At 38.4% G+C, this 19066-nt stretch overlaps 1 protein-coding gene across 2 annotated transcripts in view; it reads left to right on the plus strand.

Moving 5' to 3' along the window:
• The window catches only part of DMD (dystrophin), a 1192425-nt gene that overhangs the window by 348049 nt on the left and 825310 nt on the right, over positions 1–19066 (plus strand). The window contains exons 8-9 of one of the 2 annotated variants that reach the window (XM_086608718.1): positions 6673–6854; positions 7849–7971. In XM_086608718.1, the coding sequence (XP_086464844.1) occupies positions 6673–6854; positions 7849–7971 (305 nt within the window). The remainder of the gene's footprint in view (positions 1–6672; positions 6855–7848; positions 7972–19066) is intronic. The other variant, XM_086608727.1, reaches the window with a different exon arrangement.

Here is a 19066-nt window from a genome sequence, read left to right on the forward strand (position 1 = left end):
ACAAAAATAGGTTGATACCGAGTTCTGACTCCGATTGCCTTTTTAACTTTGAGACTGTGGTCTCAATTTTACATTTTAATCCAAACTGTAATGTGTTGTTTCATTTTGGGAAAACTTAGAAGCATTTCATCTTTTACTAGTAATTCTGTCTCCTCTTACACCTAATATCTCAGAATACTCTATTTTCCAATGGCTTTTGACTGCACTTGAAGAACTATTACCTTCTATTATTAAGTGTGATATCACCTATCCAGCATGCATAATTCTCTCTCCATTGTCTCTTCAGAGTTGTCTGTTTAGATTTCTATTGCCCTTTTCTATTTATCTTATCATATTATTCTTATGATAGATTTTTACAATGAAATGAAAGCAATGAATTTATTTCCATAGGAATTTATAAAATCTTTAGTTACTAGACTTCAGTCTTTAATTTCTTTTTTCTACACTTACTTTCAGATTTATCGACTATAAAACATCTTACATACTAAATAAATTCTCCTATCAGTCTGAACAAAACTTAAAATAGATGTAATGAGCAAGACTGAATGTTAATTTGTACATTTTGAGTTGTCCACTTCATTTGTCATTTTAGTTAACAGGCATTGATGTTATGTTTTTGCTCACTGATTATGCTGGCTTTTGAAAGTTGCTAATACTGACTTAGTTCTTCAAGTTCACTACCTCCTGTAGTGAGTTTTCATTGTAGAAACTAATCTTTTACATATCGGTTAGAATCTGCCTTATCTCAACAATCTGAAAGCTTCTGTAGTTACCTTATCTACTGTGCATCTGTTTTAAGTCCTTTCTAAAGAAATGCATTTGGAGACAGCAGTAGGATTGTTTTCAGAAATTCTAATAAATATTAATGTTCTATTAGTATCATTAACAAGCTAAAATGAAAAATATCTTTGATAGAACAAAAACCAACAGCCTCCGTTTATCAGGGAAAAAGGCTGTGTAATCTGTGAAAATTTGAATCAACTTTGAGAATCTCTTTCAGTGTTATGGGAGAGAGGACAACTTTTTTTGGTATGGTTTTTAAAATTTCATGTGTGACAGCAGTAAGTAATATTAAAACATTGGGATTTTTTATTATTGCTGTTATCATGGAAGCCAACTGTATTAGATGATATATAAGCTTTAAAAGTTGCAGTTCTCGGTTTTCTACTTTGTGATTATCTGAAAATCCTACCCACTTTTTTGAGGACAAAGGATTTCTTGCATTTTTAGGGCTCAAGTCTTATCTTGCTTCTCAGTACTGTAAAAGGTAAAGCATGTTTCAGAATTTGTCTCTGATCATAAAGAAACCACATCAGCAATTTATGTGCAGCAATATAATATATAAGAGGGCTGGAGCACCTTTTCTATGAGGACAGGCTGAAAGAGTTGGCGCTGTTCAGCCTGGAGAAGAGGAGGCTCCGGGGTGACCTTATAGCGGTCTTCCAGTACCTCAAGGGGGCCTACAAGAAAGATGGGGAGAGGCTGTTCAGGAGGGCCAGTTGTGATAGGACAAGGGGTAATGGTTTTAAAATAGAGGGAGGTAGATTCAGATTGGATATTAGGAAAAAATTTTTTTACCATGAAAGTTGTAGAACACTGGAACAGGTCGCCCAGAGAGGTGGTGGATGCTTCATCCCTGGAGACGTTCAAGGCCCGGTTGGATGAGGCCCTGAGCAACTTGATCTAGTTGGAGATATCCCTGTTCCTTGCAGGGGGGTTGGACTAGGTGACCTTTGAAGGTCCCTTCCAGCCCTAACCATTCTATGATTCTATATAATCTTTCTGACAATGCACCAGGCATTTAAGCTTTCTTCTTTCAAAGTTACTTTGCTACTAGTTTGATACAAAGAGTGAGTGGAATCAGCACAAGTAGTGTCAAAGCTTTGAGAAAGCAAAATGTTAATAAACAGGAATGGCTATATTATAAGTAGACATGTATTTGAAAGTTGGAAGCAACATTTGCCATTTGCATGACTGCTTGCAATTTGTACTCTGTACGTGGCTGTATATGCATAATGTAACAACTGTATAACAAAATGCTGGATTTTAGTCTTGATGGTAGGCCTGTACAGTGCTGTTTAATGTGGAGTTTATTTAGGTGTTTTATGCCATCCTCACTTTCACTCATCTCTTAAAAATGCGTCTTTCCACCAGAACTGGGAATGTTGGCAGGGAATTACTCATTGACAGAACATATGAATGTAAGAACAAACCACTTGTGAACTGCAAGACTTATAAAAACTGGCTATTGGATCAGTTTTTGGAGAGGTTGACTTTTGGGTATTTTATATATTTGCTTTTTTGGCACTGCATCCTTCAGAAAATAATTGATTTGGGAACATTTCAGGTTTATTGTAGTCACCCATCCTCAACAAACAATCAAACTTGTAGTTCTGTTTGTCAGAAAATGGAGAACATTTGCTAATAAAAATCAAGCTGTCATGAACGTTTATCAGATTGTCATGAGTTTAGGCCGATCCAGCAACTAAAACTCGCACAGTCGCTCCTTCTCCAGTAAAGTGGAGAGGAGAAAAATATAATAAAGGGACTGAGGGTCGAGACAAGAACAGAGGGAGCACCCACCAACCAGGGTCCTGGGCAAAACAGACTTGGCTTTCTTAAAGCAAAACGATTTATTGACGGTTACTTAAAAGGACAAAGAGAAACAAATATGGTTACTTGAGAGGATAAAAAGAAACAAAGCCAGATCTTAAAACCGACACTTTCCTCCTTCCCCCCACGCCCCCAAACGTTCCTTTTCCTCCCGGCTCTACCTCCTCCCCCCAGCGGCGCAAGGGGCAGGGACTGGGGGAGTGCAGGTCAGTTCATTCCGTGCTGTTACTGCTGCTTCTTTCTTAAAGGAGGAGTCGTCCTTACACCCTTTTCCCCTGCTCTGGTGGATCCCCTACTCATGAGGAAAAATCCACAAACTTCTCCAGCGTGAGTCCAGCCCACAGGAAACAATCCTTCCCCATGGATTGCCCCAGTGTGGGCTTTACCACAGTCTCGGATTCTTAGGGAGTTGTAGCCACTTGCTCCGGCGTGGGCCGTCACGCAGACTACAGATGCCTCTCTTCCTTGTCGTGCACCCCAACACGACTGTCCTCAGGCTCAGGCATCTTCTCTCCACGGGCTGCGAGTGGGTCTCTACTCCACCGAGGCTGTCCTGGCTGCAGGGGGGCTGCCTGCCATCTCACCACCAGCTGCAGGGGAAACCCAGCTCCGACACACCTCCTCCTGCTCCATCCTCACTGACCTGGTGTCGATGCGGCTGTTTCTCTCAGATCTCAGTCCTCTCCAGGTGAACTCAGCCCAGTGGGCACCCCGGGAGTGGGGTGCTCCCCGAGTTCCCCAGCCAGCAGCTCCGCTGCCATCCTCAGTGGGCGGCGCCGGCCCGACGCAGGCATCTGCCCGGCTGGGAGCCAGGGAGCGGGGGCAGTGCCCTCCTCCCTTCTCTGCTCGATCCTGGGCAAAGCACCTTTTCCGGTTCCTTTGTCCCAACTTAAATAGGGCAATTCGCAGAGGTGCTGATTGGCTCAACCCCAAGGGGGATGGGAGTCCGATCTAGTGGTCAGAACCAAGTCTAACCTGGTTCCAAAACCAGGGAGGTCACAGAGAGCAAAGCCACCAGACTCCCCCCCCATCAAACCATGACACAGATAAATTGCTTCTTGAATTAAACTTGTAATAACCCATTAAAGGCAGTATAACTTAAACAGGGGTGGATTGGTGTTGGTTTCATGGTTTTAAAGTTAGGTGGTGAAACCAGATTCTTCATTCTCTTTTGAGACTTGTTACCAAGTAGCTGTGTCTGCAGATGAAAAGGATATTATAGTACATTAGAATTCACGGTTGAATTCTAGCTCTTATGGTGTCTCTTTAGTATCAGAGATTTTTCAGCCTGTATGTTAGAAGAAGTGTTTTGGTTTCTTTTTCTTTACTTTCTCAATTTGACTGGAGACCTCCCCTAGAGAGACTAATCTCTCTAAATGGGCAGCGTGTGTGAATATTTTTTCAGGGAGGAGCATGTAAAGTCAGGGCCTTTTTCTGTATCCTACAAAGGAGTTTTTTTCTATAAAAGATCCTTAAAGAAACCACATGTCTTAAGAAGTAAACCGTTGTATCACAAGACGTATCAAAAACTAGTTTTGTGAAAAATATGCTTCATGTGACATACTTGAGTTTAAGTACCAGAAAGTCACTGTTTTCTTTTGAAAAATATTAATCGGCCTGCATAAAGTTTTCTACTGTAGAATATTCCTCTCAATAGCTGGAAAATTCATGCTGGAAACTTTTCCAACACTTTTGTATAACAACGTCTTTTTAAAGAGCTGGAATGGTTTTCAGAGCTCTCCAAAGTCTTTCAGATTTTTGATTGATAAATATATTAATAATATAATTTGTGCTAATGTTATGATGCTTCCCATTTTAAACTCTGTTTTGAATCGCAGTCTAATTTTTTTTTTTCTTATTTATTCTTTTCAATCCTATCTTGGAAGGTCATTGGCAAGAAAATTGATGGAAATATTCAGAGTATTTCTTCTGATCTGAATTCGGAGAAGATACCTTGTTTTTAAAGAAAATTCTGGATAATTCCTTTGTTTATTTTCTCTCAAAAATAGTATCTGAATAATGACATAGTCTATGTATGTTGACTTAATTTTCTTAAATATCTTCCGTATTTTCTGAGAGTTTAAGATTAGTTTTTAGAAGGTGTAGATTGACTTCACGGGTATTTTGCCCCCAGAAGTTAAAGTAAACCTATTTCCAAGGAATTAGTGAACTTCCTTGGAAGCAAGTTCTTAAATTTGAATTAATTCGCTTCCTAACTACTAGGACTTCAAATATCCATCAGTCTTAACAGGTAGTAAAGGCAATATTAGACTGGGATTCAAAATTAAAAAAAGTGGGAAGGCAAAGGCATAGAACAGGATAACAGAAGTCGTTCCTGTTACAATAATTCAAGAACCTGCAAAAAATATTTTTGAGAGACAGATTGATATTCCAGGCTTTACAACAACGGTTGTTTACCTACTTGTTGTGATTAAATAATTAACTCTTTCCTTATTTGCTGGTGGATTCTGACAACTGTATATGTAGTTTTTATTTGTCAGATAGCATGGGTAAACAATTTTTGGCATGTATATTGTTTGCAAGGTATTTGCTTTATGTATTGTGTGGGATACTTGTGTAGATAAGTTATCTGCCTATTTGATTACAAGAACATTTTGAAAAGGAAAATGATAACAAATGGAAAAATTGCAGCTGGCACTAATGTCTGTTCTTCCAGTGTGTACTCCTGCCTGTGTAAAGGCATGGATATTCTTGTAAACATCAATTACTAGTGGACATTGAGTATAACAAAATGATGCTAAAATATTAATGAGAAGACAAGATGGTGATAGCAAAATACTTCCTGGACTGAATTCTATCACAGAAGTGAAGCCTGTGGAGACCGAGGGCTGTAGTGTGTCTTTATTTGGAAGTCATGTCGATTTGTGGTTTTGTTTTTTTTTTTTCCTTTTTTTAAATTAATGTTTTATATGCTGTGTTCACTGAGATAATAAATCTTATGTTGATGGGGATGTTGGAGGGAACATGTCATTTTTCCAGCCATTTCTAAGCAGAACTAAACCTTCAGCTCTCTTTGACAATGTGTCAAGCGGAAGTGTGGAGATAGGTTAGAAAGCCAAACCAAAAATATTGATAGGATTTCTTTTCTTGATTTCCAAATATATGTGAAGCTTTTAACATAAAGTACCTTCCTTCATGTATTCTGCATTCTAGGAAGAGAGAATGAAATGCCACCTTGTAGCATTATCAAGTCTGCCAGAATATATTAATAGATTTCTTTTTCTTTTTCTTTTTTTTTTTCCAGAATTGAAATCTTAGCTAAGCCAGGATTGATCTAACACAGTAAAAACTCATAGCTCTTGGCGTTCTGCCAGCTTTCATGTTAAAACACTTATGGAATTAATGATAGATTATTGTACAACTGTCTTTTTACATCTTGATTCACTGGACTGTGTGTAGGAGGTAAATGTCAATGCCAAATAACAAAGCAGCTACTTCAAAGAGCTGCCACATGCCTTACATTTTTACAAATTGTTATTGACTTGAAATGTTGAGTCAAATAAGCTTTTTTTCCTGCTGATGTATATCTTGGCTATGTGCAAAACCTGATACCATCTTTGTGTTCATGCAAAATTTCTTGTACTTAACTGCTAAAGTCCATAGAGATTTCCCAGGACTTCTTTCTAAAAGAGTTGTAATGATGTGAAGAGAACATACAAGGCATGACTTTGAAAATGAGCTCGTCCTTTTTTTTTTTTAACTGCAGTATTTATACAGCACAACAAAATACATGTTTTCCTATGTCTAGTCCTGCTTAATGAGGATCACGGTGTCAAATTGTATACTGTGTGCATTTTGGCTAAAGAAATATAGTTCATGTTGAATGAAATAGCAGTTATCTTTATAAACTTTGGCTTCTTATTGGTATGCATGTTTAGTCTGTAATTTTGGAACTGATTGTAAGGTTCTAATTAGTCTCTAGAGAACTCACATGGGCAATAGATTACTCATTAGTCTGTCAGCTTCCTATGAACTTGATTGACTATTTCTCATATTTAATGTGGAAACCAAAATGACACATGTTAATTTGCCTTCCAGATGTTGCAACTGCCTGTCCGGATAAGAAGTCCATCTTAATGTATGTGACTTCCCTCTTCCAAGTTCTGCCCCAGCAAGTTACCATGGAAGCCATCAGGGAGGTGGAGATGTTGCCACGACATTCAAGGGTCACTAGAGAAGAGCACATAGAAGTACATCATCAACAGCGTTTTTCACAAGAAGTGAGTTGTTTCACTTTTCTGCTTTCATCTTGCTGCTCTAAAGTGATTGTTTCCCTTACCTACCTTATAAATTTGATGCTAGATGGCCAATGGAAGGCAAAACATCCATGGGCATCTTGGACAAAGTCTGTTCGCCACAGGGCAAGTCAAAAGTACTTGTCTGCATGAACTGTACTTTTGTATTGATGTCACCTTACACAGGGCTGTTGTAAAAGTAACTATTTAGCAAAAGAGTGCTTTCCACTTCTCTGACAGTGTTGGGCGTTTTGATTGTGGAAGGACACCGCAAGGAACAACACAGAAACCAAAAGAGGTTTTACATTTAAACACAGACATGTAGAACCTTTTTAACCTTTTTTTTAGAGAATAGCTGCTGACATTTCTCCATGCTCATGGTGCATTTTTAATTTTTTAGCTTCTCTTTTACACTGACTTGTATTTTAAGATCATCTCTTCTCACCTCATGATTGGCCTCTGAAAAAGCTCATGTGATACTTGGAAATAATTTATGCTTGCTGTGTCAGTCATGTTTTTGACTGAAATCATCAGACAGTCTCTGCTGAAGTGTTTAGAGGATTTTAGGCCTAGTGTACTTGTCTGAATTTAATCTGTATCTTGCTTTTGTGATGCTCAGTCTCTTTTAGAGTGCTAGGCAGATGAGTCTTAGTTCTGTTTATTCAGGATTTACTACAACATCACTTTTTTTTTGAGCTTTTGCTTGTAAATTATAAAGAACCTTCAATTTACATTGATATTCTGCCGGTATTGAGTCCTGACAGTTTTTTGCTTTTGGAAAGGATGTCAGATTAAATGAGAGCTTTCCTTCATACCATCCCAATTTTGACCGCTGAATACCAACACTGTCCTTGAAAAATATAACTGGTGATGACCTTCTTCTTTTTATTCACTTACTCTTAAAATCATTACTTTACTTCTATAATCCATGCTCCTATCTCTATGTCTGTTCTTTCCACCTCTAATTTCTTCTTTGTAGATCACAGTCAGTGTACCCCAGGGACCTTCACCTTCTCCTAAACCGCGATTCAAAAGTTATGCATATACACAGGCTGTGTATGTCACCTCCCCTGACCAAAAAAGGAGGCAGGTTCCTCCACAGGTCTGTCAGTCTTCTCATTTATGTTATAAACTGTTTTATTAAGCTTGTACTTGGAGTGAAAGAGTTTGAGCATTTTGCTTGTGAGTGATCTTGATGATCTACATTTTCTAAAGCTTTTTTAGCGTTTGTCGAGTGGTCACTTTTTATTGTTTATTTCAGCATGGCTGGCAAATAAGTGTTATGCTGATTGTTAGGGATGAACAGCGCTGAAACGCTGCTGGTTTAGAATTATACACTGCTTCCTTTGTTATTTTTGAAAATAGTACACATATTGTCTTAAAAGTGTATTAGAAGAACAAACCAAACATAAGCTGTGTTTGGTATCTAATTATTGTATTTCTGTCTCAGGTTTGATCATAGAAAAACAAGAACCATTGGTTTTCTGTTGCTTTTCCTAACCCTCATATCTATTAAAGAAAATAGCGAGTGATTATATTTTCCCAGAGGCTACTGTAGTTAGAAAAGAAAGGAAATATTAAATTTAATATTCTTTATGTGACCTGGATTATTAGATGATAGTAGCTGGTCATTTTGTCACAAATGACGCCACGCCAACATTCAGGTTAGGGTTTTCTGTTTGGGTTTTTTTAACTTTAAAGTATCTGCAGCAGTTTAATAAACCTTGTTTCAAGCAATCCTTATAATGAGCATTTTGGTAGTTAGATTTGTATAACTTTTGACAAGTGTGAGAGCCAAAGGTCATATTGTGTAATGTGACGTACTTTCCTATCATTATTTGGGGAAAAAGACATCTGCATGTATTTGGCACTAAAGTATGAGTTCTCCTGTGAAGTCTTAATTCTGTCTAACCTCTAAAAATTTATTGCAAAATTACATTTGAATTAAACACTGTGTTTCTGAATCTGCTCTTCAAGTGACAGGTATTTTACTGAACAATGACTTCCTTTAAATACTCCAGGAAATAAATCCTATGCACACAAGCATGAGCACTGCTACTTTATACTAACATCAAATGTGTTACAGTGATGATTAATTTAAATGAGGTCTTTAAAACTGGTGTAATTGATTTGTTCTACTTAGATACCATACTGATAATTGAGAAGAACGAAGAATCGTGATGTAGATTTTTTTTTTTTAATGAGCTGCTTTTATTGTGATCAATTGTGGGTTTTGTCAACACCCCCACCATCAAGCATAATACACAAGCTGATATGATTGAAGTCAATTCTACAAAATGCAGTTATTAAAATGTAGTAAGAAAATATCATTCTTTTATTCAGTCTTCATCTTGCATTCCAGTTTTCAGATCTCATCTTCCTGAATTTGGAAGCTTTGGCTGTTACACTTACGCAATTACTGCTACGATAACACTACAATTCTGCCGATTTGACGGAATCTGAAGACCTAACTGGAATAGGGGCCTATTGTGTTAAAACCACAACAAGTATTTACAAATGAAAAGCATTAACTTAAAAACCCTAAGTGAAAATCACCAGACATAGTCTCATTATAATCAAGATAAATTTCAATTGCAAATAGTATCAATTAATATGCCAATTCAATATATGCAATTCTTAATCAGTGGTAATGATTTTTTGCCTCTAGCCATGTATTTCTTGAAGAACAGCCATCATCTAACTATTAAAACAAATTTAGAATCCTGATATAGTGATTGATTTTTTTTCTATACATATCTGAAGCTGATATACCTTAATAATCCCATCTATTTCAACTAAATCAAATAAAAATTATTTCCTTTTCAATTCTCACTAACCTTCCAATTTTCTGCCAGCTATATTATGATTTTTGGATTCCACTGTTCACTGTGGTCTGCCAGTTTCAATGACATCTTAGGTGCTATCATTAAAAAGCAAGATTTTCAGTAGGTATGTTGGTCTTCTGTTGAAATGTATGAGTGATTTTTTCTTTTCAGATCTCTAAAAGCTTTCATCTTACAGGACTTGAATATTATAATTTCTCCAAGATAATCAAAGAAGATACATTGCAACTATAAATAAAAAGTCTTTTGCCTATTTCTCTGTAGGGGTTCTAACTGCTAAGATTGATCTTAAATGTCATAGTTTTCACTTGGGTGATATTTTTTAAGTTCTACATTTGGAAGAATGGTCCCATAGATTTTGTAGTCCAAGCACAAGTCAACTGTAATTCAGAAGAAAAATAAATGAAATAAGACCTCTTTTCAAAGATTTTGAATATTATCCTATAAATTTGACTACATATGCTGTACGTTTACAGCATATGTCAATAGTTGGAAAGTGTAAAAATGACACGAGCTATGATTCCTGGAGGTCTGTATTGGCAAGAAAGAATAACGTTTCCTCTTACACCATCATCTGTCAAAGTCCTTTCCTTTTTATAATCTATACTTGTCTATTCTTCTGTCCTGTTTCACTTCACTTTCCCCATCTTCACACTTCCTAATACATTCACAAGCTATGTGTCTTTAAATCCACTCTTCATTTTCTGAATTCTTATTCTGTTTGTTGCTCAGTAGCATACTTGCAAGGCCTAGTATTCTAGTTGCACAAAATTTGGCCAGACAAGTCTTGCTTTGCTTAACTATGACATATCTTAGATGCAAAGAAAGTCATTGTTCCTCCAACCAACCAGTTGACTCAATACCTTCTTGTTGTTTGGTCTATGCTTGACCACTTCTGGTTGAAGCAGTTAAGCCTTTTTAAATACTATTGCTGACATGAATGGCAGTTCTTCTGCTAATGCTCAGGAAAAGTTTTCCTCCGTTACTTTGTTTACTTGGAAAGTGTTCATAAACTCATGCAGATCTTAGGATAGGTACCCAGTTCTCAAACCTAAATCTTTGAATTCTCTGTATTTACATTAAGAAAGACCCAAGAGAAAGTATTTATGCTGACAGCTTTCAGACAGTAGCTGCTGCTCAGCAATTACAGAAGGCTTGCCTGACTTTGTAGCTCTGTAATTTTTCTTGTATGCAGCCTCTGTAATGAGACAGTCTGTCTAACTTCACTTAGAAAAAAAGAATACTCATGTTAAGTTTCTGAGACGTTTCAAGATCCCTCTTTAAAATTAGCCTTTTGTTTGCATTTTATATTTGTGAAAGCCTTTGTTTTTGTTGTATTGCTTCATCTCATTGAACATCTGACCAAAAAGAATGATAGTTTTACTTTCTATTTTTTTCCAAAAATGTTTTATCGGAGCAGTTTCTAATATTGATCCCAGGCAAAACTCCTATCTCACTGCCTTCATTTTTATTTACTACCTACTACCTGAACTCCACAGGACATAAAATATACTGTCTCTTTTAAGAGTTCAAGTAAAACAAATAAAATTTGTAAAACACTGAAGTAGCTGGAAAAGAAATATTTTTAATATATTGAAAAAACAGTGCTGAAAATGTAAGCGTTGAAGCAAATGGGAAGAAGAAAATTTATGTATGATTTGAGACTGGCAGTTTTGTAAATAGGCTTTTGGCAAGCCTGTCTAAAAGGCCAAATGTGAGTCTGGCTGCCTTAAAATTATCTATTATGCAAAATCAAGACCATTAAATCAATATTGTTGTAGAATTTTGTTCTTTTGACAGGAATTACATTTTCTTCATTCTACGTTATGTTATATGAAATGCAGGATTTGTTTGCAGAATTACTCTTAGCATTTAAACTCACAAGCTTCTGTAGATCTGGATTAAAATAATTTGGAATGCAGTAGCAGCTAATGGGAATCGTATTCCCCAGCAATTAGTGATTTGTTTTGGGACTTAAGAATTGAAGGCTTCACCTCATACCTCAACCTAGTCATTAGTTTGTGTGAAATTCCTAACCCTCCAGTCATTACTTCTATTTTACTGAAGTATTGTAACACATTTTTTTCTCATGTTCTCTGTTTTGTGATATAGATTCTACAGAGTTACTGAACTGGACTTTCTCCATCAGTTCGTAGCTATAGTAACTAACTTGGACGGTCACTGGAAACTCATTATAAAATTAAGCTGAATTTACTCACACACAACACACAGTCCTTCTGGCAGCCTTGCCCTTGAGAGATCTGATTTTCTAGACCCTTAATTTGCCATACTCTTGGTCTTCCGCAAGCAATTTCTTGAGAAGTGCTGTGAGACCTCTGTTCTGGGACCCTTTGGGGTTCATCTATGCCATAGGCTTTCATGTCACAGTGTCACAGAATTGCCATATTGCTTTTCTTAGAACTAAACCGGACCTTTCACTTAAAGACTGTTGTGCTGTGTTTATATGGTGAGGATTTGGTAGCAAGGGAGAGGCTACAGGGATAGCCCCTGTAAGGAGCTGTGAGAAGCTTCCCAGGCTCCAAAACCAGTTGAACCTGCCTCTGGCCTGGTCAGACCCGCCTCTGGTCAGCCCCTCTGTGAATAAATGTATTTAAGAAGGGAATAAAGATATCAGTGCCATGAGACCTGCAGCTGGGAGAGAAGGGAGGCGAGAGACCTAGTGCCGGGGCTGGTGATGGTGGCAGCAGCGCGCCTGGGGCGCTCTGAAGTGCCCACTCCCGGGGCACTCACTGGGCTGAGCTCATTCCTGCTGGGACCACCAAGGTGCGTTGGGCCCAGCACAACTGCAGTTGAAGGAGGGCTGAGATTTGAGAGAAACACCTACACAAACACCAGGTCAGTGAAGATGGAGCAGGAGGAGGTGCCGGAGCTGAGAGTCCCCTGCAGCCCATGGTGAGACAACAAGCTGTCCTCCTGCAGCCTGTGGAGATTAACAGTGGAGCAGAGATCCACCTGCAGCCAATGGAGAACCCCACGCTGGAGCAGAGATGCATGTACCCAAAGGAGTTTGTAGAGGACTGTCTCCATGGGAAAGGACCCCACACTGCTGGAGACCGATGGTGCAGCAGAGATGTATCTGCAGTCCGTGGGGAGGGACTCTGTGCCAGAGTGGGTGACTGTGCCCTAAGAAGCCGTGACTCCATGAGAAATGCTCACGCTGCAGCAATCTGATGGGTAAGGATTGCATCCTGTGGGAAGGACTCACGTTGGAGAAGTTCATGGAGTACTGTTTCCTGTGGGAAGGGGCCCAATGCTGGAGCAGAGGAAGAGTGTGAGGAGTCCACCTCATGAACAGAAAGGAGTGGCAGAATTGTGTGATGGACTGACCTGAAGTCCCCATTCCCCTGTGCCGCTGAGGGAGGAGGTAGAGCTGGGAAGAAGAGAGGCATGGGGGGAAGATGTTTTTAAGATCTGGTTTTGTTTTTCATTATCCTTTCTGAATGAAATGGTAATGAAATGGTAATGAGAAGAGGAGGCTCCGGGGTGACCTTATAGTGGTCTTCCAGTACCTCAAAGGGGCCTACAAGAAAGATGGGGAGAGGCTGTTCAGGAGGGCCTGTTGTGATAGGACAAGGGGTAATGGTTTTAAAATAGAGGGAGGTAGATTCAGATTGGATATTAGGAAAAAATTTTTTACCATGAGAGTTGTAGAACACTGGAACAGGTTGCCCAGAGAGGTGGTGGTTGCTCCATCCCTGGAGACGTTCAAGGTCAGGTTGGACGAGGCCCTGAGCAACCTGATCTATTTGGAGATATCCCTGTTCCTTGCAGGGGGGTTGGACTAGATGACCTTTGAAGGTCCCTTCCAGCCCTAACCATTCTATGATTCTATGAATTAAATTGATTTGTCCCCAAGCTCAGTCTGTTTTGCCCGGGGCCATGGTCAATGGGTGATCTCTCCCTGTTCTTACCTCGACTCTCAGTTCTTTTGTTACTTTTTTTTCCTCTCCACTTCATTAAGGGGAGGAGTGAGTGAGCAACTCAGTGGTACCTTAATCACCGTCTGGGGCTAAACCACAACAACTGTGATCCAAATACTGTCCTGTTTACCTTGTGATAAAGTGCTTTTCGGAGAGGCATCAAAAGAGAACTCTTGTAGGTTAAAGTACAACCAGTTAGACTTTTAGTTTCAACTTGGCAATATTTTCAAGGTAAGACACTCAGCACAAAATACACCCCATTGTCAGCATCGAATGCTCATATTGAATTTACGGGATAATTTAAAGTAGAACTCCTCAAACTTCAGAAAATACTTGCCAAATTATCTGCATATTTAGTCACAAGATCTTGGTGGATATAATTTGGGTAAAAAAGTATAACCATAGTCCTAGCTGTTACTCTAGGTGTTCTCTTTAAAATAGAAAATTTCTCAATTTAGAAAGCTAGAAATTGTTTCTGTAGAGCTAAGTAAGATCCCTAAGATTCAGACTAACTATAATAAAATGCCAAAACCCGTCACCAGAGGTCAGAACAAGGAGACGCAGAGATGGAAAAATGAAACTAAGAGCAAGTCTTTTTGATTTCTTAAGGGAACTCTCCTGAAGGCCGTGTCTTCAAGGAACAGTTTGCAAAATTATAAAGCAGTTTCAAGCATGTTTATATATTTTATATTTTCAATAGCAGTCTGAAAAATTGATGGCTTTGTCTCCAAGCCTGAAGGGTTGTCAAGATGACAGTTTAGTTTCCTGTCACTGGTTCATATATAGACTCCAGCAGCAGTTCCCATTTATTTTTGTGATTTCTTTGGTTTACATGTTTGCTGTAGACTCTTTTCAAGTGTTTTTTTGTTGTCAAAAATGTTAGTACTCTCATGAGCGAGACAGAGTAAGCAATAACCTGAAATTTAAGAACTCGGTGAGATCAGAGGTTTTACTCTGCTTGGTTATGCCAGGTGGGCACTTGGTTTCCCTCAGAGCTAAGATCACGAGGTCTCAACTTTCCTCTCCAGCAGAAGAGTTGCTGCTGGTCTAGTTAGATTGGGCAGAAAGTTCTGTCAATTTGTGCTCTGTCACTGCTTGCAGTTACAGATGTTGGACATCACCAGCCAAGATCCCCAAGCATCCACTGCTTCTTGTCTCCACATATCTCTTGCTGACCAGTGATAGGACACAAGGAAATGGTGTCAAGCTGTGTCAGGGCAAGTTCGTATTGGACACTAGGAAAAGGTTCTTCATTGAGGGGGGTCGGTTAATCATGGGAACAGGCTCCCCAAGAAAGCAATCATGGCACCAGTCAGAGTTCAAGGAGCATCTGGACGATGCTCTTAGTCATGTGATTTAGTTTTAGGTAGTCCTGTGAGGAGCAGGGTGTTGGACTTGTTGATCCTTATGGGTCTCCTCAAACTTGAGATATTCTCTTGTTCTCTGATCTAGAGAATCTTCTCCCACTTTCAGGATTTGTCTTCTAGTCACCATCTTCTCCGCCTTGTTTCGAAACTCCGTTCTCTTCCCTGACACCAGTTCTTCTTTTCAGGATGCTTCTTTTCATCAGCAGCTCTTCTTTCCATAGCCCTAAGCCCTCAATTTTCCCAGTCTGAACGGACTATGCGAAGAAGCACAACTCATCATCAGCATCCTAACTGCTGCTTCTGTCTCATGCCTCTTGATTAATGAGAGGATTCAGACCATGCTGCTTTTGTTTAGACTATTTGTTATCAAAATTTACAACCAGCCCCTAGTGGTTGCAGCCAGCAAGTAGCAGGAATATGCCTCAGAGCTCAGAAGTGCAATGTCAGACACTCAGCAGCCCTCACTCCACACACCCATGCAGTTATCTGCTGCCTGTACATGTACCTGTTCACATACCTGTTCTCATTCACTAAATAAGCTGTGTTCTCACCTCCAACAGGTAACGACACTTCTTTTGAGTTTGATATAAAGAGCAATTACTTACTGACTTTTTCATCTTTTTAACTTCCCTTTTTACTGACATTAAAAATCTTATGACAGAATGTTTTATTTTTTTATACAAGACTTTTTCAAGTATGATTTCATACTTAAAATGGTTATAAAGCTTGTTTAAACATAGGAACACTAGAAATGCCATGTAGTGTGTCCCATGTGCATTATTAAACTTCCTTGCTGACTGTCATGGTTTAACCCCAGTGGGCAACTAAGCACCATGCAGCCACTTGCTTACACACACCCCACTCCCCCTCAGTGGGATGGGGGAGAGAATCAGAGAAAAAAGGTAAGAAAACTCATGGGTTCAGATAAGAACAGTTTAATGATTGAAATAAAATAAAATACTCATACTAATAATAAATTGTAATGAAAAGGAAAACAACAAAGAAAAAAGAGACACAAGACCCAAGGGAAGAAAGTTAATGCAACCATTCACTATCTGTTGACCTATGCCCAGCCAGTCCTTGGGCAGGGATCAGTGCGCCTGGCCAACTTTCCCTGGCTTATATACTAAGCATGATATCTTATGGTATGGAATGTCCCTTTGGCTGGTTTAAGTCAGCTATCTTGACTGTGTGCCTTCCCAGCTTTCTTGTGGAGAATAAACAGGGAGGTCAGGGACAGTATGAGAAGCTGAAAAAGTTCTTGACTTACTGTAAGCATTGCTTGGCAACAACTAAAAAATCCCTGTGTTATCAACACTGTTTTCAGCACAAATCCAAAACATAGCCTCATACTAGCTGCTACAAAGGAAATTAGAATCATAGAATGGCATAGGCTGGAAGGGACCTTAGAGATCATCTAATCCAGCCTTCCTGTCATGGGCAGGGATGCCTCTCAACTAGATCAGGCTACTCAAGACTCTGTCCAACTTGGCCTTGAACACCTCCAGGGAGGGGACATCCACAACTTCTCTGGGCAATTTATTCCAAAGTCTTACCACCCTCGTTCTGAAGAATTTCTTCTTAAAATCTAATCTAAATCTGTTCTCCTTCAACTTAAACCCATTTGCCCTTGTCCTATCAGTGGACACTCTTGTAAAAAGTCCCTCCCCAGCCTTCCTGTAAGTTCCCTTCAGGTATTGGAAGGCAGTTATTAGGTCCCCCCGAAGTCTTCTCTTTTCAAGGCTCAACAATCTCAGCTCCCGCAACCTGTCTTCGTAGCAGAGGTGCTCCAGCCCCTGGATCATCTTTGTGGCCCTTCTCTGAACATGCTCCAACAGATCTATGTCTCTCTTATGGTGAGGACACCAGAACTGGACGCGGTATTCAAGGTGGGGTCTCACAAGAGCAGAGTAGAGGGGGAGAATCACCTCTCTTGACCTGCTGACCACGCTTCTCTTGATACATCCCAGGATGTGGTTGGCCTTCTGAGCTGCATGAGTGCACTGCCGGCTCATGTTGAGCTTCTCGTCTATAAACACCCCCAAATCCTTCTCTTCAGGGCTACTCTCAACCCTATCCCAGCCAAAACTGACACAGTGACTAATAAAAAAGGATAATGTGTTATTCAGAAAGTAAAAAATCCTAGATGAAATACATCTTTTTCTACTGTATACTCAGATTTATTCTAATAAATCTGAATAAATTGATAATCCAGTAATCACGTGTTAGGTATAATTGGTTGGCAATATCAAAGAATAGCACCCTTTTGTAATAGGTTAATTTGTTTTGGATTACTTTAACAGTTGTTGTTGTTGTTATTTTATCTGTTAGAAACAGGGAAAAGTTATACAGGTCATTCCCTGATTACATTATTAGTGAATGCATTTCTGAACAGTGAACTGTAAATATACTCAGTAACACATTTTGTCCTTCATTATTTTTTTCTTATAGGTTATTTTTTAGATGCTTTTAACTAGCTTCAGTGTTATTTAAAGTTTCATCTGTATTTTTTTTGAAAAGCACACTTAACAAGAGATTCTTAATTTCAAAGTTGAACTGTGATAGAACAACTTCTTGTTGGTTTATTTAAACAAAAAAAAGTCTGTTACACAAGTTCTAATATGTAGTGAAAATCTCCTATTGCCAAATTAGAAAACTGATGAATGGAAGTGAAAACATTCACTTCTAAAAATAAAAATTTTCACTGAAAATATTTTGCAATTTTGAGTATTTTTGCATATCTCGTTTTGAAAAGAAACCTGTTTTCTATATATTTTAAATAGCTTAATTTTCAAAGCATACACTAAGATAAAAAGGATACATCACCTTTGAAAATGTTCATTTAAGCTATTTTGTGCCACTGAGTCTCTTGAATGCAGGGTTATTAATAAGTGTATGTGTGGTATATGTCAAAAATGGATATAGCTACAGGAAATGAGGGCATTCATTTACTGTAAACATTTGATTATTTTTTATATTTATAATATATCAAGTAAAAGATTTGAATCCCCTTCCTGGCCTCTAGAGTTTAGGCAACAGTGCAGAACTGCGTATTTCAGCAGTGAATTTGATGCAAGGGAAGGGCTAGATGACATGTAGGACACAGTGCTAATGAGAATCTTTACTGCTAGACAGGCTAGCATTCATTTTTTTCCTAATTTCAGGACTGAAACATCTTGAGAATTCATACAACTCCAGAAGTCATTACTCATCCCCATTTCAAGCCCTTAAGAAAGCTCTTTCACTTTATGCAAATATTAAAAGAATTTCGTCTGAGACTGAGAAAGCAAGTGATTGATTGTTTTTCTACTATCTTAGGTATTCATGCAATAAGTTGATGATGTGCTATTGTCTAAGTCTTGTGATGTAGGAAATGGCAGTATCTAAATCAAGGCTATCTGTACATGAACTTTAATCATTGTGATTTCCTTGTTCATTTTCATTATACAGTCACAGGAGCTCTTGAGTGGACTGAGATGCAAGATGCCTGTTTGTTTCCACACTTTAGCTCCAGGGCATTCGAATTTCAAAATTTTAAGGCTGATAAGTAAAAAGAAAAAAAAAAGAAAGAAAGTAGCAATAGTACTTCCTTTCTTACTTTCACAGTCTTTTCTAAACACAACTTTGTCAAAGATGAGATTATCATTTTCTCTTAGATTGATATTGTATCAGTCTTTTGTGGGAATGCTGGGTTCTGTTTAAATACCAATAGTCAAATAACAGGGAGACTGTTAAACATTTTAATACTTAGTTTATACTTATACTATATGTATAGATATAAGATGTACTGAGCATGGATTTCAACTCTATATATAGATCTACTGTGTTTAGTTGAGTATTCACTTTTGTTAGTTCATTTGGTTTAAAAGATGGACTCCGTACTCTTTCATTACACCTAGTTAAAACTTCGAAATTCAAAAAATGAAGACAGAACTTGTATCTGTTGGAAAATCTCTCAAATCAACAAGAGACTTTACCGCACAAAAGCAATTTAAAGTATTTATCCAGAGATAAAATTATAGCGTCATTCTAAACAGCGTTATTGT

This window comes from Tauraco erythrolophus, chromosome 1 (assembly GCF_009769465.1).
Source record: "Tauraco erythrolophus isolate bTauEry1 chromosome 1, bTauEry1.pri, whole genome shotgun sequence".
Taxonomy (NCBI): domain Eukaryota; kingdom Metazoa; phylum Chordata; class Aves; order Musophagiformes; family Musophagidae; genus Tauraco; species Tauraco erythrolophus.